Consider the following 26255-nt stretch of genomic DNA (forward strand, 5'->3'; position numbering starts at 1 on the left):
TGTGTGTGTGTGAAACATGGTTAAGACTGTTTAATCCTTTTTACCATTTCTACAAAAAGGCTTTTACTTAAGTTAGGCACAATTTAGTTAGAATAAATCTCGTCACTTTTTAAAAACTATTTGTATGTAAATGAGCCGGCTGCACACGTTCCCTCGTATGTTCCTGTAGTTTGGGTTTCATCTGAATGTTGTCCTGTTGGTTTTATAAGGGGACCAAATATCTTTACTACTGTTGAAATAAATTGTATACAAAACGCCTCATCAGTGTGTGTGTGTGTGTGTTTGTGTTCATTTAGGGGAAAACATGACGGCTACTGATTCTGATCCAATGTGAAATGAATGAATGTTCCTGCCATGGCCATTGAGCAAGGCGGTGATATGAGCCTTTGTAGGGGTTTTCAAACAAACGCTGCCAAATTTGCTACATAATGGCAAATCTTTATTGGTGATCATACAAGAACAACAAGGCCATTGCAGTGCTGCAAGTCAACAAGGCAAGAACATTACAAGAGTCCCTGGTTGGTTGATTGATTGATTGAGGCAAGCTACCAAACATTGAACCAGATTCAGCTCTGATCTTTTGTAAACTGACAGACTTGAGTAAATGTTCGTCAAGGTGACCGTTATAATAATAATACCCTGATCTGATCTTAGACATGGCTGACATCACATCAGTGCCATATAAGGAAGAAGGAAAAGTCTTTGCTCTGTCTAGCAAAATGTTTTACAGGAAGACGACGGCTAAAACAAAACAATCCAGCAGACTTGGGATATATCTTATATATATATATACATATATATATATATATTAGTAACCCTGTGTGTGATCTTTAAAGTTTACATGGTGGCACGTCTAGCGTTACCGTCTGCAGTATGCTAGTGATGTCATGATGCAGTTGGTCTACATGCCAAGAACCAGCTGGAAGGATTGTACACAATATATATATGTGTGTGTGTGTGTTTCAATGGAAAAATAAAATGTGTAAAGTGTTCAACCAGAGGATTTAGCTGATACAGTATGATGAGACAATCATTCTCAGAGTGAAGGCAATAATCAGACACAATCAATCAATTTGGTGAGGAAAACCAGCTCCCATCAACAAGACATAACAAATCAATCCTTTTGGGAATAGTCGCGTGCAATCCCATATACAGGTGTGTGTGTGTGTGTGTGTGTGTGTGTGTGTGTGTGTGTGTGTGTGTGTGTGTGTGTGTGTGTGTGTGTGTGTGTGTGTGTGTGTGTGTGTGTGTGTGTGTGTGTGTGTGGCAAACACGCACACCGACAGGCACACACACACACACACACACAAACAAGACAGCAAACATGGCAACGCGACATCGTTGTCTTCATCTTCCGAGAGGAAAGCATCCAGAGAGGAAACAAAAGCAAAGGAAGCAAAAAAAAAGACAAATCCCACCTAAAATCATCCTTCATGTTACAAATCTAAACAGTACTTTGAGTAATGAACTAAAACCAACGATGTACGAAGGCGGGGAAGACAAAGGATGAAGATGCGTTACAGTATAAGACCTCACACACCTGCCATTACTGCTGCGTCTGAGGCCGACTGGGTTAGAGGTGTTTGTTTCACCCGACGGTCGTTCTTTACTCCGCCTAGGTCTTCCTCTTATTCTCTCCGCCGCCTTTAAGTCTCAAAGTCGCCCTCACACGCCGACATCGCCTGTTACAAAGTGCCAAGTACAAAAAACACACGTTCCCTGAAGTTTACGAGTAGAAGATTCATACGCATCTGTTTTCCCCCTAATTCCTTTGTAGAAAATATATCTGACGCACACACACACACACACACACACACACACACACACACACACACACACACACACACACACACACACACACACACACACACACACACACTAAAAGTCATTCATCTGTCCGTTTGCTATCCCGATCGGATTGTTTTAGCAGTTCTGTCCAATGTGTGGGGATTAGAAATAAAGAAGGGAAAACCAGATCCATTGTTTGCTCCCGGCCAGCTCCGGGAGACGTGTGTGTGTGTGTGTGTGGGGGGGGGGGTTTCCCACATGGCTCACAGGAGGGCAGTCTCTCCCACGGTTGGAGATTGAGAAAGTGTGTGCGTGTGTGTGTGTGTGTGTGAGAGTGAAAGATTGTTCCCTGAAACATAAACGGTGACTCGGCACAACTGTCGGCCCTCCGCTCTGCTTTCGCTCTGCGGTCAGGACGAATGAGAGAGGAGAAAGTGTGCCAGCGCTCATGAGAGCCGTGGAAGCCGGAGCTCAGGGGTTTCAGAGCCGGACAGCGAGGATGACGGACGGACGGACGGATGAGGGACGATTACAGGCGTTACAGATTGCATAGACTCTAAATGTGTCCCGTGAGTTTCAGATACATGGCACACTACACTGTGACCTACGCGGGGCCGTGGGTCACTTTGCTCTGCTGCTGCTTCTGCAATGTTTAAACAACCAGGAAGACATTTTCTGTGTGTTGCCATGAGTAAAAATGAATCCAAGGGCGGCGGCGGCGTCGTCAAGGAAGATGAGGTTACGGGGGCGCAGGAGGGGCGGAGTGTGTTCTGCTCCACTGAGTGAGGCTTTATAGCAGCATGCTTAGGCTACCGTGGGTCAGCGGTGTCCGGGGCGGAACGCGTCCCACCTCCAGTCCAGGTTCTTAGCTCATCCACTGAGCGGATGCAGATCCACCTTGACCTTCTCTCCGTTGCTCAGCATCCCCACGGTGGGGTAAAGGCCGCCGGGGGGGACGGCCATCTCCCTGCGACCCATCAGCTTCCCGTTCCTGGTGAAGAACACCTGCAGGACCACAGGGGGGTGACAGTGAGTCAAACACGGACATGCTGCTAATAGCAAAGCCACAGACACACGGGAGGAGAACAATTACTGCAGGCAACAAAAAAAACTTATACAACACAAACTTCAGTGTGAGAGCACTCGCTGGGTACAGGAATAATGTGTAGTTAGGAAATCATATTAAACAAATAGATGATAGCGTCTGTCTGCTTAGTTGATGTTTACAGTACATGTCTCTACTAAGTCAACGCGTGATCAAACATTATCCAGCTGTTCTAAAGAGACGTGTGCAGAGCAGCCAGAGAACACCGACCAGCTTTTCAACCTTAATACCAAAGGCTTCTCTCCAAGTCTGAGAGCAAATACCTTCACACTGAAACAACAAGTGAAGTACTGTGGAGTGTGTATCTTGCATAGATCAGACTGAGTCACATATCAAACATTTGCTGTACCACCCACTCTAAAGACGAAGAAGAAGAAGAGAGGCTTAGCTGGTATTCAATTACACAGCAGAGTGAAACTGCAGCCGGCTTTAGGAGTTTGTACAGCTTTGGCATCTTGTCGTATGGATTCGGTGCATGTAAACGTACACACGCACACGCGCGCACACGCACACACACACACGCTCGGCTCTGAGGGCAACGTGTCCCAACTGAACAAATATTGACAAATCTTTGGATTGGCGGCTCGCACTCGCTCACACACTCGCTCACACACTGACCCCCCAGCTCCTGCGAGAGTTTCAAGTACGGCTATGAGTCGTGAAAACATTTGTATGTTTAAGGTCAAAACCTCTCTCTATGTCCCATCATTGTCACTGTGGCCATGGTGGTAATATTTACATCCCTGTGTTCACGGACATATTGACGGTTCAAATGTCCTGAGCGTGTTGGAGGCACGTCTTCATACGGCTTCTCACCGAGCCGAACGTGATGAGGCCTCAGACCAGAGCAGAGCTGCCAGGGCCGATTATCTGCTGCCATCTCCTGCACGCCTAATGCCTCCACCTTCCATTAGCCTTTATCCGGCCACCGAGCTTCACCCTGCGCTCCAAAACAAGCAGGTCCCTTCAGTTAAGTGATCCGCTGCCAAAACAAGCCGGCAGGAATGCAGGACCAGAGCTTACGTACCTCACAGGCACCGAGGAAGGGAAGAAGATTCCTCGTGGTATCTCTCCTCTTCTCCCCCTCTTCAAACACGCACATTAACAATATCTACTCAAAGGACAGATTTATAGCCTGTAATTAAAGTCATAACTCATCAATTGGATCTGTACGGCCTACGCGTCACACCGTAGCCCATTTGTCTTATGTTGATTTGTTTTTCCTTCATTCTACATCTGATGGTAATTTATGTTTGCCTTGTGTGTCCGCTGTGATTTGCTCTCCGTGCTGCAGACCAGGAAACCTGTCCCGACCTGCAGCTCTCACCGCCTCGCGTGGCTCAAACGGCTCCTCAGTCCAAATCTGCACTCTGACTCACCGTGACCTTCCTGCCCTCCTGTCCCTGCTCCGCCTCGTCCCCCTCCTCCTCGTCCTCCTCTTCGTCGTTCAGGTACAGAATGTTCTGGACACCCGCTTGTCTTGGATGAACGTCCAGCCGATCCCAGTCATCCAAATCACCTGAGGCCCACAGAGAGCAAAAGTGTGTGTGAGAAAGGAGGCCTTAGTGTGAGCGGGGCGGCCGCCTGATGTCGTTAACGTGTTGTGGAACGCAGCGCAGGGTTGAACACATGTTGAACGGACAAGAGGAAAACAGTTTGCAGCTGTTCAGGTTCAGCAACACATCCTGAGAAGTTTGTTCCTACTGTTGGTTTCCTCTTATGGTCTTATGAAGGTCGCTTCAGACACATGTTCTCCTGTTATTGTGACAGTTCCGATGCTACCGGACTTCAGATGCAGTGATGTGGCGTTTGACCCTAAAGCAGTTCTCAAAGTAAGTAAGACCACTTGAGAACAGGAAAGCCCAGATTTGTCTCTCATGAAAAGAGGAACAAGAACCCCGTCACTGGCTGCTCCATTTCCGAGCAGGGGACTTTGGCCCACGTCCCGTTTCTTTCCCACACAAGACAACACGCTGTTAAGACGGAACGTTGCAGCAACCGGCTGATGCTTAGCAATAAGTAGGTCTGAGAGCGAAACCTCCCACGGACCTGCAGGTCGTGCCAGGTTTAAGACTTTAATGAGTGACAATGTAATTGGAGCGCTGAACCCTGTACCCTCACCTTCTCCATCCAGGATGTAGTCTCGTGGGAACATGATGCCGCAGCCCATGATGTCACCTTTGAAGCACCGAGGGCCAAAAGCATCTCCGACCCCGCTGCCGTGAAAGATCTTCCCGTCGTCTGTCAAGAGAGTAAGAGGAGGTTTCAGCGTATCGACGATTACATTCTTCATTTCTTACAGTCTGAGTTTGCTCTGACACACCAGATGATCATACATACACACACACACACACACACACACACACACACACAGTGCATGTTCACCACAGTGTGCTACACGTGTTATAAACCGTAGTGCTAACATACAACCTGTCATTTCCTGACATGCAAAAAGGGGAGAGTAGTTATAGTAAAAACAAAGTAAGTCATCAACACCGACCAAAGGAAATCAGCACAACAACACGTACAACAGTTGCAAGAGACAACCATTAAAGAGAAAAAAAAGGGAAAAAAAGCAAAGAAAAACAGTGCAGATGTAGCCTGCAGACAGGCTCTCCTTAAGCACAGTGGCGTGGCTGCTGCTGGTAAATATTTATGGAGTTGTCATGGGACCCGTCCCCGGCTCAGGATACTGTTTAAACAATCTCTATCTGAACATCGGGAGGGAGACGGAGACACTGTATCATTACGGCTCCCGTGCGGGCCCTTGTCACAACACCACACACTAGGCAAACAAGAGGAGCCACGACGACACACGAGCAGGCACAGGCACCACTAAGAATAGCAAAGGAAAGGCTGTGGAGAGTGACAAGGGCTGGAGTTAAGAGGTAAGATGGGCTGTGGAAGACCAGGTAAGGGTGGGAGGGTTGAACTAGTTGAAGATGAGGATGGTAAAGGTAAGCCAGACCTGACAAAGGAAGGGCGGGTAGTCTTCAGTTAGGCTCAGAGGAAGATGCGTCTGCGACTATACACAGGAAGCGACTTTACCTAAGTACCTGGACAATTTTAGATACAAACAATGAGATAAACCTTTAATTATCCATCAAACAAACACCCATTATTATTTTGGCATTCGTATTTTTTCCTCATTTCCTATGGATTTCATTTGTAACGACACAAAGCACACACATGACCGTGTGTTTGTTACAGTAGAATGGGACGTTCTCCATTCTGGCGGGCAAATGCGTGAGACTACTTCTGTTTCAAGCAATCAATCTGTTTTTGTTGACAAATCAATTGGAAATGAGAATGCAAAGTGAATAAAGGCTGAAAATGAAGGGAAGGTTAAATTTGTGCTCATATCAAAAAGGGGAAAGTAGCACAGGTTTATCCACATAAAACAAGTAACAAGGCCTGAATAGTTGTGTGTATAGTTGTGTGGCAGCATTGGTGCTTGAATAAAGCTCATGGAGGAAGGGGTGGCTGGTAACACTGAGGTGCTGATAATAACATCGGCTAATGTGACTGCCACTAAGCCGGTCTGAGGTCGATCCTTGGAGCAACACGTGCCGTACGATCGAGTGTGAGGCGGCGGGAGGGGAATAGCGGCGCTCAGAGCAGCTGGGTGAGGAATGACAAAAACAGAAAGAACGCTTCTACACGGTGAGAATCTGTGTGGGAGGACCGACTTCACTCACTCCTCAGACATGAAAGAGACACAGACTTACACAGACTATTTGACAGACAGTTTGGCACATGGGCTTAAAAAGTTTACTATAAATTCCATTTGCAGCTGCCAACGTGATTTCATGGCAAAAAAAGTGCTGAGCTGCTGATGGATAATAAACTTCCAGGGCCCATTTGTCTGTGAGGCCCCGGCTGTTATGTATATGAACGATACATTTCTATAATCTCTTGTTATACCGGCTTCACAGTGAAGAAGAGCAGCTTAAGCGGTGGTTTGGCTTCGCTGGGCTGCGACCCAGGCAAGGCTTCTTTGTTGCAGTTAACCTATGGTGGTGAAGTTACTGTGTTGAGGTTCTATGGTGGCACTGATGTACGCTTTACAATAAGGCAGACACACACACACACACACACACACACACACACACACACACACACACACACACCGGGAAAGCCTGGTATGCTGGGCCTAGAGGTGATACTACAATAACAACAGAATACAATAAGCTTCTACTTGTCAAAAAGTGCTGTGATGAAGGAATTTCCAATGTGAAGATGGAGATCTGCACGGAGGCGCGGCACTTTGCTAAAAATATGGAGCGTGTGCCAACCTCAATCTGCTGGCACCGATATGAGCACTGCCCTGGAAAAACATCACTAATTCATACAAATGGATGGTGGAACTGATTTACGATTACCGACAGCCTGCAAGCTCAGAGCCAGGTTTAGATCAAGTGCTTTACAGTTGAGGTAAAAAGGTTTTAAGTTGTAACCATGTTCATTCTAATCTTCCTTATCACTCACACACACACCGGCCTTTACAGGTGTAATAAACAAAGACTGTGATTATTATTCATTTGAAACAATATCCTGAGATCCATAATTTACACCTGAACTGAAACAATGACTAAACAAATTATACAATGTTAGCATTAGAACATATAAAGCATTTACTCAGAGATTAGGCCCTTGGGGGAATCCACTGTGGGAAATCCCATTATGAATATTCATGGGTTTATGTGCTATATATCAAAAGCAGCACTTGGTAACTTATTAAGCCCCCTAGTGTTGTGTTATTGCAATCGCACGTGTTAAATCTGTGAAGGTTTTCAGTCACGCAGGCCCTTGGAGCTGTGAAGTCAATGATTCTCCTAATAAAGAGGCAAAACCTCCCATAGTTTAGGAGCAGCAACAGCAAAAGCAAGGACCCATTCTAGCTTCAGATGCATCCTTGGGACAGACAGAAGCTTCAAGGGATTACATCTGAGTGACCTAGAGTTGGAAAGAGTGCAGCAGAGGGAAGATCAGAACAAAAGATTCCATTTAAAAAAAGACTTGCAGTGAATTAAGTTCACTTCTTTGTGAAAACCAAGGTTTCATTTTTGGAGGTTTTTCTTACCGGCTCCTCCTGCCTTCAACATGTATTTGTAGGTTTTCAGCAGTCACAGTAAATCTGTACGTTATAGTGGAAACAGCTTATTATATACTAAATAATATTGGATTGTTTAAGTATCTGGTCATACAGGATTGTATTAGAATGATCCAAACATCTCAAATTGATCTTTCATAATTCCAAGAAGTCTTAACTAATGCTGCTGTCAGATGTCAGCAAATGTTCAGTTCACTAATATTTCCTGGCTTACGCATTCTTCTTGTTGGATCAGTCTGTCATTGTGGTTCCAAAACATTGTCTTCAGCCAATAGCTCATGTCAGTCGCAGAAACACTTTTGCACTACATTTCCTACCAGATACGTGTGTGTGTGTGTGTGTGTGTAGTCGTGTTTAATAACAACACGGCAGCAGCTCATCATTCCAGACGCTGCATTCAAAAGAACTGAGCGACAAACTTAAGTGGCCCTGAGAGTAACTTGTGTTAGATTTAGTAAACAATCCCCTTTGTGTATGGCGACATCCGTGGTACGGCACTTACACACTCACAGCCCGCCTCCATGCTGCTGACATCTAAGGGTCTAGTGCTTTCCACAGGCTCCTCTTTTTCTGTCGGAGATTATGTCACCCAAATACTTTTTCCTCATTTCCTAGGAATTTAAAGAATCTCAGATGAGATCAGATTAAGCCATGCCAATTCTACACAGTACAGTAGTTAGATTGAGACCGATTATCTCCGGCATGGCGGTGAGGGAGGGATGGATGGATGGATGGATGGTGGCCGTGGTGGTAAGGTGGAGCGTTGGGCTGCGGGTGTTGAGTCAGAGCACGTGTGACTCACTGGTTTTATAGGTGTGACGGGGTTAATGAGGCCTGCTGAGGAGCACTCACTGGCTGAATGACTGGGTGCTCCTGATGGGACCCACAGGCACCCAGAGAGCCTCTTGGCCCTTTGGCCTGCAGAGCTGAACCAAGCTGACACACCTGGATGGAGGACCACAATGGGCCAGTTCACAATGCAAACACAAATAAACTGATACCTGTCTACTGCAGTCTGCCCCCCCCTCCTCTTGTACAGCTGTAGAGAATTCCTTGGTGTGCTTTTGTGCTTCCTTTCCATTAAAGTGGAACTACTAATCCATATAAAAAGGACTAACACAAAATGAGTTCAATGATCAAATAAGAAAATTCCTAATCCTTATCCGAACGCATTTGCCATTAAAATGTCAACTACATTAACTGGTTGCTTGGAAAGCTTTTACAAAACACATTGCAATCATTACAAACACTAAGGGAAAAACATATCAATGAGCTTATACTGAACCAAGACCAAACAAGGATATCATGGCGCCCGTTTGACCTGAGTGAAGTCAAGTCAACTTTGTTTGTATAGTCCAATATCAGAGCCAAAGTGTCAAAGGGCTTTACAGGCCCACAACATCCGGAACATTCCCCACCCGCCCAAAAGCTCTCTAGGAAGACGAGGAAAGACTCCAGAGAAAACCTGAACGTGTCGAGGTCAAATACAAAAAGCAACCACTGAAGTTTAACTTAGTGGTCACAAGGGTCAACAGTCCACCAACCCATCCTCTATACCTGCTTCTCCTGTTCAGGGTCGGAGGGAGAAGCACCACAAAGAGAAACACCCCCCCCCCCACCCTTACTCCTAGTCATGCAGGTATTTCAGGTTTTATTTGCTGAGGTTTTGAAATCTCCGCCACACTAACACCTTTCACAAAGCTGACAGAATGAAAGTGAACGGAATTTCAGTGTCGGTGCACAAAGCGGTGAACATTTACATTTGAACAGCAACGTGTGTTTGCAGCGTCTCAGGCCCAACTGTCGGCTGTCTTCACTTCACGAGCGTCAGTGGCAAGTATCTGTAAACCTCAGCTCATAAAACTATCTGCATGGCTCCATACCACTGGGGGTTAAGTGGGAAAATGTTTATTTGGGGGAACTGACCCTTTAAGCAAATTCTGCTGTGGTTATGTGACTTAATGTAAATAATAGTGTGTATACATTAGGGCCTTTGTCAACCTGCCAAAGTGCATCTGCGTGCAATTCTTTAGGTTCTTGAGCTGTACTGTGAAAAAAAACAAAAAACTGATGTGTGGAGGAGTGAGGGGGAGACATGAAGAAGAAACCTTGGCTGTTGATTTTAAGGGGCTGGATGAGAGCCTGCGCCTTAACCCAAGCATGGGAAGGCAAACCTCATACGCACAGCATGGAAAACCACATACATCATTTTAGTCTCTAACAAATAAGATTAATGGGAGCTGTGCTGGGGCGTGCACATTTCTGTGGTGTCCAGCATACGGCAGCCAAACCAGGCAGACCACAGCGCTAGACCTCTGGGACTGCTATGGTGAGCCTTTGTGAATGACTGGCCGGGCCTGTCACTCAGCAATGAGGTATCATCCACAGACCCCAGCAGGCCGCACAGCATCAACTGTTATTATAATTATTAATCTATCCTAAGTATAGGTGGACTCTGTACTGGGATGTGAGGATTTAGGACTATAAACATCAACTCCAAACATGAATGGAATGTGCATAGGGACCAGGGAAATGTGTTTTCATAGCTGATTGGGAGGTCACCTTGAAGAACACACACAGACTTTGCTCTGAAAACAAAAACTGTAGACATCATGGCGAACAAACAAAGATCACACTGACAAAATGTGCCGTTTATGATGTGTGGATCATTCAGCGAGCACAATTGAAATCCCTCATGAGAAAGAATAACACAGCTAAATAATACCACTATAAGCCAATTTGCTGGTAACGGCCTGAGTCAGATAAGAACTAAGATCCTATCAGTGACAGTAGGATAATAGACTGTCAGAATAAGAGCCAGCCTCCTTTTGTAGCTTGCACTAGCAGCGGTGTCATACGTAGCTCCTGCTGATCTCATATCAGGGCTGCAAGCATTTGATAGCTAATCTCTAAGCACCGATAGTGCCGGGGTGCTGAGACCCGGAACGGGAACTGTGGGGGTTTTTGCGAAGATGCCTGTAGAGATAATGTCCACGGGCCTGTCGTCACAAACAACAAGGGCTGAACGTGCATGGACGCATAAAGAGATAACTTTGACTCCACTTTCTTGTGTTTTTGTTTGCTTGCTCCATCAGTTTAAGAGAAGTTTAGATAACCGAAACCACCGCAGAATGAGAGATGAAGATATGAACCCTCCCTGTCACCGTTTCATCTGCCTTTTCTCTATTTTATCTATTACATCTCCTTGATCTCTGTCTGGGTTAGGCACCTCAACATCCAGCTAAGATGGTAAACAGGCATGTTGTTGTCTAAAAGCAGCAGATAGATTATTATACAGGAAGTAGATCAGTCACTTATGTCATGTAAACTACAGGGAGAAGTCCACTTGCAATCGGGGGACAAAAGTTGAGAAATTCTGGTTAGATAGATCAGAAAGTGATGAAAACTCTTAACAATGAATAAGGGAAGGGAGAGGCCAGAAGAAGGTGAAAACAAGAGGGTCTGTGTGGTCTCACCTGCATGGTAGGCCACGGATCCTCGGCTCCAGCCCGGGTGTCTGTTCTTGGGGTAGTCCTGCACAGACACAAACCCAGGTTTCACATACATGTTCTCTGATTAACAGATTGAGTACAACCGTCAAGATAGATGGCAATTCCACTGGTTGCAAAATAAAGAAAACCTATCCACATCTATAATGGCCTGTAGGGCTGAGTGAAATCAGGCACAAAATCCATAGCACATAGTTTTGCATAGCATTGAATCAAATTGGGCGATCAGTCTCCCATAAACAGTCCTGGCAGTTCAACTCAATAATCAAGAGATGGCACTAAATGTCCATTCCCCCAAGATCTGTATAATTCTGAAAATTAATGTCAAGACAGAACACAATGTCACGACACGTCCTCACACCCAGCTAAGTCACATCCTGACATGTGTGGAGCAAAGCCATGTATCAGGCCAGAGCAATATGATGGTGCAATGTCAAAAGAATGTATGTGCTGTATCCTGTTACCCATATGAAGACGTGCAAGGATTTCTTATTGAGGTTCTTTCACCATGCCAACAGAAATAAACACGGTGCCAACATTAGAATAAGATCAGAGCCTGACTCAGTGATAATTACCAGACAGTTTTATCTGTCCTCCTGGCTACACCTCCATTGCAACAGAATACAGTACTGAACAATAGAGGAAGAAGGAAAGGGGCAATGACAGTGTGCTCCTCTTTCATCTGTCAGGAAACTACGTCACTGTGAGTCACTGTGAAAAGAAATGGGTCTCCAGTCAAACAAAAGAGTTGCCAGTGTGGATGACCCACACTGACACCAGAGACAAAACATGACTCAAAAAGAAAACAACATTGATGGAATTTTCGCTATTAGCACCTGTGTTAAGAAGAGGAATGAGTAATGGATAGGAACGCTTCAGACAGGCAGCTGGGTCAGGCCAGGCAGACAAGAGTGCAGCGTCTGAGGCCAGGTCATCAGGGAAACATCAGAATTCCTGTCTGACAACCCCATTGGGGCACGAGGAACAGGAAATAGAGATGGATGGAGGGAAAGAGGGAGAGGGAAAAGGACAGAGTGAGACAGTAGCAGAGGAAGACAGAAAGACATGGAGGAATGCAGCTACTGCTCCAAGCCTAAAACCCGTTGATCCGCCAAGTCTGCTCCTCTCTCCCCTCGTCTCAACCACAAGCCTGAGGATTCCTCTGGCTGACTGGCATGATGTGGGCTGCATCCCCACCAAGACAAGAGGAAAGTCTTGGGGTTAGCTCCCTGATTGATGATTCCCAGACACTGATCTGATCAGTTTAGTGGTACACACTGCAATAAGACAATATTAAGAATAACTACAGAGATGAGGCTGGATTTATAGCGCTTCCATGTAACCGCAGACTTGTGTCTGATATATGTATCAAACTGTTTGCCTATTTTCATAGCCGTGTTCTTGATAATTGTTGTGTCCATCATCTCTAATTCAAAACATTTACTCAACAGTCAGAGAGAAAGAAAGAGGCAGGCCGATCATACTTAACACAACATACAATAACCTCATAAGTACAATCATTGGCTTCTCTTGTTAAGAGTTAGAAGCTTCATCTGACAGTTTTACTTAAGGACATATTTCAGAACATTTGTGCAAATGTTCACAAAGAGAAGAGAGGGATTGGGATTCTATGCTTTGCCAATCATTTTGGGTGTTCATTAATGAATAATAATGAAGACTGTGTGTGTTCCTGTCCAATGTCATCCTGCCACTTCTACATGCAGTAATGGTAAAACATGACAGCTAATTCACTGCACTCATTTAACATCAATTGCGGCACACAGGGGAAGGGAATAGTCTCCATGTCTACACCTCTGACTCAACACTTTAGAGGTGTAAAATATATTGTTAATCCTTACACTTCTCTCACTGCCAAGGTGATTTCTTACAGCCTAAACTGTGCTGGCATGTGTCACTTAAGAGAAGAGAAGCATCTGGACCAAACTGCACCTACAGAGTCTAGCCATCCATCCATCTGTCCATTCTCTATACACACTGATCCTGAGCCGGGTCATGGGGGCCTGGAGACAACCTCACAGGGGCATCGAGTGAGAGGCAGGATACACTATCACTATCACACTAAACACAACCTTAACCTAAGAAGTAACACCATGATCCCGCTCTTCAATTAGTGGTGGAGTGACTAAATCATACCCACACTCTTCTGCCTTCATCATCATCATCATCACCTCTTCAGCATACCACATGTAAAACGTCTGAAACATGGTCACTAGGCTGCCGGCCTGCAGAAGCTATCAGTACAATTCAAGCTGCTTCCAAGCACAACAAACTGTGGTGTTGTGTCCACAGCACAGCAGAGCAGAGCAGAGGCCTGCAATATCAGATCTGCAGCTGCTACATCGGTGTCATCAGAGCAGCCTGCATTTCCACACTGTGGCAGAGTAAACAAGTCTGAAGGAGTAAGACAAGAAAGGTGCGGGCTAAGAGGATAACCCTGTGGAGGCAGATACCCATCATCTATCTCTCTGGCATATCACAGATCTGTCTAAAAATAATACTAAAGCTGCGGATTACTACAGATGTGCATGCATGGGTGTGTGTTGAAGGTACTGCATGGAAGAGGCCAAGAAGGGAGGGAAAGTTGTGTGTCTGTGCGTGCCCACAAAACCTCACCTATAGGGGCTGGGCAGGGACTATGTGGGGGAATAATGCAGGTCTGTTTGTCTAACCTGGTGTCATCGGGCTGAAACCACAAGCTCCTGACACGAAACCACAACCGTCTGACATTAGCTGTTGATCTGGCTGGAATGAGAGTTGCCTATCTGCATGCATGTGTTTGTGCATGTTCATTACATTATTCGTGGATCAACATGACCTTTCTTGACACGAATGTCTAAAACCTTTCTTTGGTTATTGAACAGAGTGACAAGATGAGGAAGAGCTCCATGTTACGTGTCGTTCTTGCAGCATTGTTTGTGCGCTACTGTGCATTTTATGGCTTCTTTCGAGGGCTTGGCACAGGGACATGTTCTTTGTTAAATCCTAAATGTAGTTAGAATAAACATGTTCACAGTCTCCAAGTCGCTGAGACTGCTGCATCACTGGAGGAAGAGGAAGGGAGCCGTTCCCAGGACCTGGTCCAGAACAGAACAGAGGAAATACTACCATTCTTTTCTCCAGGGTGTTTTTCTTTCATGTGTGCGAGTTTGTGCCGATATGCGTGTGTAGCTCTGTGACTTTGTCCATTTTACACGAGCACGACAGAGACCCTAGAAGATCACCATTTAGTAATTGATTCAGAGACACTGCTGGTGCAAACGTCCATCGGTTCACTCCCCCATCACACCAATCTATCTTAAAAAAGAAGAAATCCCTCCAATTCCCCTGTCCTCCACTTCACCATCCTCCCTGTGTTTATCATGCTTCCATTTAAATGTTTCCCTTTCTTTCCCTGAATTTCTTTCCTGTGTTATTTCAACATCTCCCCTTCCGCATTCCCATCTACCTACATCTACCTTTACTACTGTTCAACCCTCGATATGCCCACATTATGCTTCTAAATCTCCCCCGCCCAACCCGCTCTGTTTCAAACTAAGTCGAGATCTTCCTTTGTCCTACATCCTAGCAACCGCTGTGTGTACAGGATGCAAAACAGCTGTGCTACCAAGCATATACATGCTGTACATTCATCACTTATCTTCACAGGAATAACATGGAAAGCGAGAGGTCATATCAGGCCTTGGAATGACAGTGGGGTCATAACAGATCTAAGATTACATATATACACACACAGCCACAACATTATTTACCTTACGGAAACAAGCCCGCAAACACATAGCGTGCATTTTTCCGGACTCCTCTGTGGCACAGGATACAGGCCACAGCGTCCTGGGGGCATTCAAAATGTATTTGTTGTTTTCAACTTTTTACCAGCTCAATTATTTTTAACCTTCATTTCCCCGTGTGACATTTTGAATGGTCACATCGTGACGTCAAACAGAAAACAGTCTACATGCCCTGTAATCTTTTATATACACTTCCCCCAAAATCCAGCCTGGTATATTTAGTATCTTTGGATAAGTTGAATGGACTGAAATGACGTTTGGTTGAACAACAGGGGTTTGTACTGTTCCAGTGTGTTATGGAGGATACTGATTCAGAAAAATATCAGCTGCTATGGTTTCCAATTATGTGAAGCACAACAATTTATGCTACATCAAAAAACATGACTATAATAAAGAAGGATACAAAGACTAATGTCAACAAGTGACCTGTGATGTTGCCACCACTACGACTATCATACACAGAACAGCAGGCAGAGGGGAGGAGAGACACATCAATGAGATTTGTTTTGTTACAAAATCTTGAAAACTAGAAGACACAGTTGCGTCAATCATAACAAACAGAAACCGAGAGGGAGAGACGGTTCCTTCAGTCTGCATGGAACTGCAGGATATTAATGAGTGGATTTGTGTTTTTATCCAGGCCTGCTTTCTGACTACGGGATGCTACACGAAAAAAGACCAGCATGCAAACTTGAGACTGCTGTTAAGTAAACAGTCATTACCCAAGGCCTTCAATTTGCTGCTTTATCACCTCTCCTGGCCTTTAGCTTAATGTCTTTATAATGAATCCCAGATGCAGTGAGGGGAATAGTGGCGCAAAAGAAAGGAGACAAGAATTCTGACTGAGGGGGAGGTAATAAGACTCAAGTCATCACCACTCAGCGTCTTCCGCACCCGTGGGAGCACTGTCTCTGCGAGTGTGTCTGATTCCCTGGCACACATGTGTGTACACATGCGTCGCCTCATTTCCCTCCGTCACAGGCTATTGTTGTAGTCGTGTTAGTAAATGACCGTAAACGATGTCATGGTGAAAAGGCTTTAACAGTGACCTTGCAATCTATATTCAGTGAAAATAAAAAGTGGGAAAAAAAAGAAAAGAGTAACAGTGAATAGGACAAAGTGTTCTTGCTGTTGCTCGGATCTCCATTTGATACTTGCATGGTTCTATAACACTGAAACAGTCCTGTGTGAGACAAACAGAAGACATCATACCTAATGTGAGTGAACCTTGTGTGGCCGTGCATTCCTATGTTCATGTTCTACGAAGTGCCGAAAGGAGTTGAATCTTTTATTTTGACCCTGGGAGAGGGAGGGAGGGAGGGAGGGGGAGAGAGAGAGAGAGAGAGAGAGCGAGAGAGCTGGCTGCTCTCCATGGGCCTTGGCTTTGGCAGTAACTAATATTTCACATTCATAACACTTTCAGGGCTAAATTTATGAGTATGAGAACATTAAACCCATACGGTCGGAGAAATGTTTTTGGAAGTCAAAGAAAAGAATACATTTTGGTTAAACTGACCTTCTGCGACAATCCAGGTATCAGAGTGTAAAGAGTTCATAAAGGCTGTATTATGTTCTTTGTAGGCTCAGTAACTAGGATTCAAAATGCTGTACATCTGGCCTCACCAGCTGCTTCAACCTTCATTATCGCAACCTATACTTCTATGCCCTTTTCAAAAGTATCTTAAAACGTTCTTCCCGATACCGCTGCCATTCCCTTTACTCATCTCTTCAGTCTCATTGGTCACCCACTCAGCTCGGTTGTTTTTCAGCTTCATTCCTCAAAGCAGGTTAAAATGCTAATAGTCTGTTGTAGTGATAAAGTTGAAATGGGAACCGCATGTGCATTCTTTGGAAAAAGAAATGAGAGGTGTTAAAAATTCCTCTAATTGTTTTTTCCTCTTGGTGGTGTTTCATCTACCTAAAGTAGGCCATTAGATCCAAAGAGAGAGGCTAAGCTTCTGGATAATGGCAAAGAAAACAAAGCTAATGACATTATACTTACTACCAGTACTTCACACAGGCTTTGCCACTACAAAGGCCTATTGGCTGACACACTGAAAAATGCATGCATGTGCTCAGCCAATCAGGATGTGATCTTTGATATATACAGTCACAATGGTCCCTCCAGCTCTTCTGGATCACACAATAGCAAAATTCAATGCAAATTCGAACGCAACGCCACATTTTTCTGTGATTCTGCATAATCCCCCATTTAACTGCATATTCACCGCATTATTGTGATACCTGGGGGTTTCTTCCCCGTTGTATAAACTGATTATGATGCTGTACTGGAATGTTTAACTACGGCTAGCTTTTGTTAACATTGGCTTACCAATAGATCTAGTTAAATCTTTTTGTTTAAACTAGCAAACGTCGATGATTGGAATGCTGATGATGTGTCGGAAATTGTAATGCCTAGTAAAGAAAATAAGGGTTATTCTATCCATATTGTTTGTGTTTGTCATGTACATTGATTTAAATTCTGGGATTTTATATAAAAAGTGTAAAAGTGGAGAAAAAAAAGTCAAAACCTGCTGCAAAATTCAGGTAAGTATCGCAGCAAACTCATTGGTTTCGATGGTAAGAAAAAAGTGAAATCCTGGGGAGACTGCTTGAAGGACAACAGTGATGCTACTTCAAAATTAGGCCAATGACATTATAAAGCATTTATTGTATGACCCTCAAGGATTCCCTTACACCTTGTAAAATGCATTGTGAGGCGAATGCAACCTGTTATGCCGGACACATACGGGTAAGGTTACAAATTGGAACGCAGACAGTAACAGTCCATACAAAAGAAATGTAATTTTTTAATCAGTGTTGTCTTTTCTTAGGAAACTCACCCTTCTTGCCAGGCCCAGGGCAATGTAGCACTTCTCCCCAGCGTCAACAATCTCCACTTCATAGTAGTGACATCGAGTGGTGAGTGGCAGGCGGGCCTGGGCCAAACCTACGTCCATGATGCTCTTTCCCTTGCCGACGTACTCTAAGAGCTGGAGAGAGGGATAAAGAGAGGAGGGAGAGAGAGAGAAATTGATGAAGCTTCACATGTTTATAAAGATCTATGGTCCTACTAACTGGAGACAATCACTGCTGATGTACAGCTCACCCAGCCGAGATGTGTAAGGGTGAGAGCCACTATCACCTTACACTAATAAGGTGGTAAACAGTGTGATTAGTATGCCATGCTACCGTTTGTTGTTTGATTCTCAAGCCCATGACACGCTATCCATAGTCAGAATCTTTAGTTACACAGTAGAAAAGTTTAGACAAAGACTAAGAGGGGGGATGCAGTAGATCAAGCTCAGGCAGGATCTTAGGGTTCATGTTGCTCCAGACTTAACCACGCAAGTTTTGCAAGTGCGTCCTCAGCAAGTGGGCACAATGATAGATTGACGGTTCAAACCCAGTAAGAACCACTTTGAACCACCCAAAGTGACTTCCTTACAAGCAGGAACAGCTGCCGGAGATTGCATGTGCATGATTATATTGCAATCTTTTAAAGTCTATTTTGGTCTTAGGCATCCAAACAAGTGAAGATGGGTGGGTCCAGGTGAGTAGGTGGGCAGCTAGGCAACCACAAAGCCTTTAGGCTACGCAGAGTTTCCACGCCATGTGAGTGCACGTGTGTGGATGTGTGCATATATTTGTAATGGAGAATACTACACCCCCAGGTTGAAAGGCTAGGATGAAAGACAAGGTGGGGGTGGACATAATTACATCGGTATAAAGCCTTTGTGTGCATGCGTGTTTGCATGAGAGTGTGTGTGTGTAACACCACCTGGGTATGCTATGTTCCAGTAGCTAGGCACATGAAGGGCACACCTGGTGGGAGCAGCTATTCAACATCGAAATAAAACAAAGTCAAGTGTCTCAATTAAGTTATTACCATTTTTCGCTTTTTGTTATTGCCTGTTGCCTGGTGATCCATCAGACTGGAAATAACTGGAAATGCAGCTGAGGCCGGTGAAAAGTTTCACTTCAGATTAGGAGCTTGATGAAGGAGCACACTAGTTGCATAGAAAAGTAGCTACTTGTTTACAACCTGTGCAACTCTATTAGACATGATTACACAAAGAAAAACACAACCATTAGAGGTTGTGTTTGTTATAAATAGGTGCAGATGAAGCCTCGGGGCTCCCAATGGATTAATTCATCACACAATCCTTTGCTTGCAGATAGACACAGCGAGTATCTATATGATTTTGTAACAACTAAATGATTTAGATGAATCTCTGTTATTACTGGTAATGCTCATTTATTTGAAATGAGTCTTTTTCCAAGATGTTTTGCAGAAATGTTAAAAAAGCGTTTTTCTGAGTGATGAAAAACCTTCACTGAAACAAACCACAGTTAACTCGAAACATTTTAAGATGGCACACCAGAGATTTCCACAAACTACAGCCGCCTCAAGACCAACCACCTCCAATTACAAATCAATTCATCATATGGTGAAAACTTTCAGCCTGTATGAGAGGGTTAACACAAGAGCGTGTAGAATGTCAGTAACAGTGTTGGGAATACTTTGCACAGCTTGAGAATAACTTGCACAGCAACAAGCTTACTGACCGAACAAAAGCTCCAATCAAATCTGCAGAGGCGTTATACTTTGCATCGTTTACAATCAAATTACAACATTGAACACCAGTCATGGGTCTAATCATATATCAAGACCCAGGCTTGATTACACCAGAATACCAGTATTGTACGCACTTACTCCAAAAGGCAATCTCCGTTTCAAATGACCGACGCTTTTGATTACCACAATCAAATGAATTTCAGCGTGTTTAGAGGTGAGCAGTTTATTCCTGTTGCAAAACATCTGCAACCATCATTCATCACCTGCAAGTAACAGTGGCTACTCTGAGGTGCTGTACCACTCCTTGTTTGCAGAAACAGAGACCTATTAGCAGGGAAAAAGGATGCAGCTCATCCATAAGTACCCCGGTGTCCCCCTTGCCCTTCGACCTGTTGGCTCCTGCCTTCTTCATGTTTCTTAGGTCTCTTTCGCCAACTCTATTTGCATTCGTTTCTTTTAGGAAAAAGAGGAAAGAGTTTTAAAGAGATGATTAATGCATACCTTTATTTGTGCTGCTGAGTAATGGAGAGGCAGAGACATGAAGCAGATAAATAGAGACATTGCCTTGAGCAAGACATGCTTCACTGAGATTGCTGACAATCTCTGTTGCTCCTCCTCATGATTCTGAGTGGGGAGAATAGTAATGGTGGTGCTAAAGACCATGTTTTGTTGAGCTGCTGCCCAGGAAACGGATGTAACATCCAGAGAGTGGCCCTTCTTGTTTACCATCGCACTTTACAGTGTGAAGAAAGATCAATCCAATTCATCGACTTATGACTGAATTAAATTAGTTGATCTGTACCTTGTAATTCATCTCCAAGTAGCTAAATCACACTTCAGCCACATTTTCTTGCAGCCTTGTCCAAAACCAATATCTTGATGGAGTGATACAACACCATTGCCAGAACGGGACAGTTGTTTGCAGCCACTCTGTCATTGCTGCCTTTTTATTGGCCATCCACTCACAGGTGATGATTGTACTGAATGTCTTCTCTCAGTTTTGTTGTTATTACAATGACAACACTACAATGGCCCTTTCACTTAAGCAATTAAAATAAGCTTAAGGTCACAACCTTAAGTTACACCTCAAGCACCACATTCCCATATTTGTAGTTACAGTTACTATTTGTGCCTGAATGTATGTTCGTGTGATTCTGAGGAACTGCACCCAGAGCAAATCATCACTCATGACAAAGTCTTGTCTGTCTTGTTTAAGCATGTAATATGGCATGTGATTTTACAAGCTCTTGTTGGAGGATTGACTTTGTTTAACTGGGTTTGGAAGTTCAAAGAAGGACTAAGCGTCCAAACAAAGTGCAAAAACCAAAACACAACCTGTAATTCCCATGGCACTGACACCGTAAGTGGGGTGGAGTCAGGTGAGTGAGTATTTATGGTTTGGAGACAAGATGATAGTAGCCTGGATACCTGAGGCATGCCTTAAGGAAACAGCCCCACCCACCAGCAACTATGTATTTACAATTCTGCGAGACACTGTGTGTTTGTGTTCCGACAGTGATTCAATTGGTATGACAAACTAGGTAATAACTTTAATAACATCTGAATACTATGCAACCGCATCTTATTTTGCTAAACAACATCCAAAAAACAACAGACAGCATTTACTTTGCCTTCTGAGTCACTCACTTCCACTGACACCTCATCACTTGCCGCTTTTCATCACCTTTTAATACACTCTACTTATTATCCCCACTAGCAGCATCTACCCGTGCTATGCACAGGTCTTCTGCAATTGCCATTCCCCTGATGATGGGAAATGCTTCTCAAGGTCAGTGAATACAAAGCTACAAAACACATCAAGAGTGTGTGGTTCTTGTACCATCTCACAATGGGCTCTGAGATTTAGTCTGGATTCTATTGTGGCATGCTTCAATGATTTCTGGTTAACCACAATGGAGGACAACAGCTAAGGCAGCAAATACACCCCCAGAATGATGGTCCTTCTCCACTATATCCTGAAATGTCCCATCGATGGCTTCATCCCTTCCTGATGCATCCTAAGTGGCTATGAGTATAACTTGCACAACAACAACAACTGCTTACTGTATTCACCACTTTCACACACACCTCTTGCAAGGAACTCAAGAAGTTTTCCCAAGACCAACAAAGTACAAACAAACACAATCTATATCTGAAACCATATTAGGATCACTACTACCTGGATAATGTTGCCAAAAGGAAAGTGTGGCTCATATGAATAAGCACACAGACTGTTACAACTACTGATTTATAAAGGCATAAGACTTAGTTTTACAGAGAGGTTTCTGGTTTCAGAGAAAGTATAAGCTTTGTTTGTATTGGGTATGAGCGGAATGGTACCATAGAGACGTATAGAAGAGAGCATTCAATTATTATGCTTCGTGGTGCTTAATTATTCTATGTCAGTTCTTGTTGAAACAAGTGCGGTACTCAGGGAATGTGAAGGTGTTGGGTTTTAAAGCAATCCACGTCTCCATGACAATCCAAACTAACACCTATGTCCAGTAACTAAGCCCCGAAATACTGTAACCACAAATTGCTTCCACCCAGGCCAAATGTGCAATATCTGGAAAGGCCACATTACACACACACTAGGATTTTCACTATATTACAAATCTCTATAAAACAGAGAACACTGGGTACAAGCTGGCAGCTGCAAGGTTTGTCTAACAATTTCGGAAAATGTGAAGTGTGGACAAACACTAGAAGCAAACCATGTAAAACAGAGAAAAGAGTCTCCTGGCAGGGTGCTGATTAAGGATCAGAAACTATTTAGAAGCAGCATTCTCAAGCAGGTCAAACTTCAGCAGGGACTTTGAGGAAAACCCATCTGTCCTCATCCAAGGTCCAAACATATCAAGCAACAGAATCCACCAGGAATCAGTTTCCTCGCAGTTCTTCGTCTACTCTCAAAGTATCGGGACCTACGAAACAGAGAAACTAGCTTTGCACGTTGGTTCAAAGAAATCGAACAGGTTTCTATAAACTTACATGACCTAGATAAAATTCCTCTATTGTCCTGCTGATGTTATATTGAGCTGCATACAGAAAATGTCCCAACACGTGCACACACTCACACAGAAACACATCATTCACAACACACCTCAATGACAACACACTCTTTGCTCACCTCTTACAAAAGGCTTCACATATGGACACTCTGTAAAAAGCAACATGTACTGCTTCAAAGCCCTAATGTGAACTTTGAGTAGTTGGACAATGCTTAAAGTATGATTAAATAAAAAAAACAACAGCTGTGCCACCATGGACCAGAAATTTCTCTTGAACTTCCTCAATCTGAGCCAAGGTCAAACAAAACTATCATTTCTAGGACAGCCTAGTACTTCAAGTCACTGGTGTGAGTTTGGACCCAACAGATTCCATCCTTAACGTTCATACCATATCTTGCCAAAGGTTGTAAACAAGAGGCTCTCAGTAGTATGGACACCATGTATGGAGAGCTCACTAATCACTCACTCACTCACTCACTGGTGTGAGTTTGGAGATAATTGGACAACATGAAACGTTTGGTCAAATTTGAACAAAAGGTTTCCCACATGGACTCCCCTTTGTGGCACAGCTGCTTCCAGGAAGACTGTCAACTCTGTTGGAAGAAGTCTGACCTGACTTCCTTTTTTCTCAAGCTCTTGGGTTCAGAGGTCGAGGTGATGGTTATGGGGACGCTGTCAGACTTGGCTGGTTGCAACTACGGCTTGATGGGAAAGTTGTGAACTTTTATCCATTAGATGCAAGAGCAGTGTTATGTTGGAAGTCATTAGACTATTGTTCTCAAAGGAAGGAAGGAAGCAGGCAACCTTAGAGGGGCGTTGGTACTGCAGCTGTCTCTAAATTGGAAAAAGGTACAATGAGAACAGGGCCATGATGACTATTACAATCTTGATAATGACAGTGATGTGGTGCCAACACACATAACTTCACATAAAATGGGACAACTAGGAGACACTGTAGATTACATGGTACTAGCACATCAATTTGAACTCAAATCTTAAGGATAACAGAATAGAACTAAACCACAGGAAAAACAAACATTTCAAAACAATTCCAAACCTTCATGGGGGAATTCAAGTGCACTGGTGGAGAGAGAAGGGGGCAGAAACTCAAGATACAGGCAAAGAGGGCGTGTCGGTGTACTTGGGATAAAGTGCTAACAAGAGACTCAGGCGCCATCCATTTACGTGCCCACCCGCTCATCCGCAGTTGAGGGGATTACGTTGGTGGGCATAACGACTGCTGTGACAAAAGGAGACAGAGGGTTGGAGGCTGGTTATCAGATATGCAGTCGAGGTGCCGGCCAAATGTCTCCCCTGAAGAAAAACAGCGGAGCAGGAGTATGGATAGATGATCAAATATGTTCTGTTTGCCAAAGACACATTTTACCCGCAGTCGTGACAAAGGTAAAGAGAATTAATCTTCCCTAACGTGTACGCAGCAAAGCAATCATTGGGAAATCTTAAGCAAACAAACAAGTTAAGCGGCTGGGGACAGCGATTTTATTGGTGTTGAACAAAAGCCTTGACGGGAGAGTAAAGTAACATGTTATTCAAATCTTTGAACAGTCTGAGTGGCTTCGTTTAAAAGAGCTCAGATTCCAAGAAGCCGTTTCGCCGTATTATGTAATCGACCAAATTATTTTCTTAAAGATGCTACACATAGGCCAATCCCAGCCACAACACAGAGAGGATTGTGTATAAGTCCACAGATTCAGCCAGCTTTCTTACAATCCAAGAGTGAATATTTATAAAACATAATTGTTAAAACACATTTTGTGATGTTTTTGACATTTAAAAGGCCTCTTGTATTTTTGCAGTAGCTGTACATTTTCAACCGTCTGCCCTTAATTACCGTCAATTTATTAGTATCTTTCTTCCTTAATACTGTTCAGCCCCGGGCCCATAGAACACTGTATGCATTGTTGTGATCACACTGGAGACGCATTTTCATTAAAGTTAGAAACACTGAGGACATCTACTGTTCTGGCAGACTTTGCAATTTTATGTTTACATTTTATATAATAACACACTTGCTTTCACCACATATCAAGCTGCCAGCGGAACTCTTTATGAGCAAAACAGAGCTCCCAAGGGCACAGGCATTAAATTAAAATTCACCCATTTACTTCACTTTTCCCCTCAAATATGAGCATGAAGAAAGAGTATTCATTACCCTGTACAAATGGCCTTCATATGAGTGGTTTTCTTTTTTTAAAGAATAGAAGGCAAAGATTTGGCCATGAAGAAGTCACCACCACCACCATCACAAGTGTGTCCTGCATTCTGCAGCGTTGCAATCCTTCAATCTGCTTCATAAAGAAAGTTTGTGTTCCAGCAATCTTTACGTTGACTGTAACCCCCCTCCCTTTATAATGAACAGTAGAAACAATGATTATCCACACTAATTCAGAAATATTCCAATGTTTTAACCAAATGTTAGCAAGGTGATGCCGGGTGAAACCACATCTTGAGTTTCAAACCACACACAGCCGGAGAGGTGGAGTTCAGCTGTGGCAACTCAACGATAGATCCCCAACTTATCGGAAACCACTAAGACTGGAAATATCTGTTGCACAGCAATACGTAACAGGAGGAAAAATATTTTCATATCCCTCAGAATATACATCACATGCACAAGCCTGACAGCTAAACCACTATTGAAATCCACGACTTTAGTTTGGATGGAGAAAACTGAAGTATGTCAGAGGAGACAGAGTTCTGTCATTAAAATAGATCCATAATAGACACTTGGAAAAGTGGAGGCAAACTGAGACAGTTTCTGCATTGGTTAATCAAACCCAATGAAGTGAATTAGAGGTCAAAACCTACAAAAAGATGGAGTGAGACCACCTCGCGGTTGACATAATATGCTGCCATTAAAGGAGTCTTACATTGTACTAATCCTGATACTTAAAGTTTTACAGCCTTCAAAACAAACCTCTTATTTCCCCTTAGTTTTCTCTTTTGTTTCTATACCAGCCCAAACCAAACTCCTCATTACAGCTATGGCTGGAAACAGAAATAAACTTTAAGAAAACTGTACACCCTTATCAGTCTGAGGAGCGTCGCCCTCTTAATCCAAGCAGCTGAAGGCTGACGGTATGTTTCTCAAGAGAAAAAAAACAAGAAAGAGAGCGAGAGAGTGGAGATGAAAAACATAGAAATCACTTCTGGACTGTTAAGCAGACCCTGCAGCCAGGCACCCCGGCTGTGAATACCTCCTCCCACATGAGAAAGAGGAAAAAGATTTACCAGTGGACTGTCAGGTCCTTGGCTTTACTCTAAATGTTCTGTGTCATGAGCAGCCTCATACTTACCCTCATAGTTCTCGTACACAAAACCCT

General features: G+C 43.8%; 1 protein-coding gene across 1 annotated transcript in view; it reads right to left on the minus strand.

Annotated features, from left to right (window-relative positions):
• Window positions 1-96: 96 nt before the first annotated feature.
• Window positions 97-26255, minus strand: part of spryd3 (SPRY domain containing 3) — a 32475-nt gene continuing 6316 nt past the window's right edge. The window contains exons 7-11 of the mRNA XM_076167158.1: window positions 18165-18314; window positions 11483-11540; window positions 5015-5134; window positions 4273-4412; window positions 97-2793 (exon numbers count right to left, since the gene is read on the minus strand). Coding sequence (XP_076023273.1) covers window positions 2659-2793; window positions 4273-4412; window positions 5015-5134; window positions 11483-11540; window positions 18165-18314 — 603 coding nt within the window. The 3' untranslated portion in view covers window positions 97-2658. The remainder of the gene's footprint in view (window positions 2794-4272; window positions 4413-5014; window positions 5135-11482; window positions 11541-18164; window positions 18315-26255) is intronic.

The sequence above is a fragment of the Genypterus blacodes genome, unplaced genomic scaffold, assembly GCF_046128005.1.
Source record: "Genypterus blacodes isolate CSIRO-AG114 ecotype Tasmania unplaced genomic scaffold, CSIRO-AGI_Gbla_v1 ptg000156l_1, whole genome shotgun sequence".
Lineage (NCBI taxonomy): Eukaryota > Metazoa > Chordata > Actinopteri > Ophidiiformes > Ophidiidae > Genypterus > Genypterus blacodes.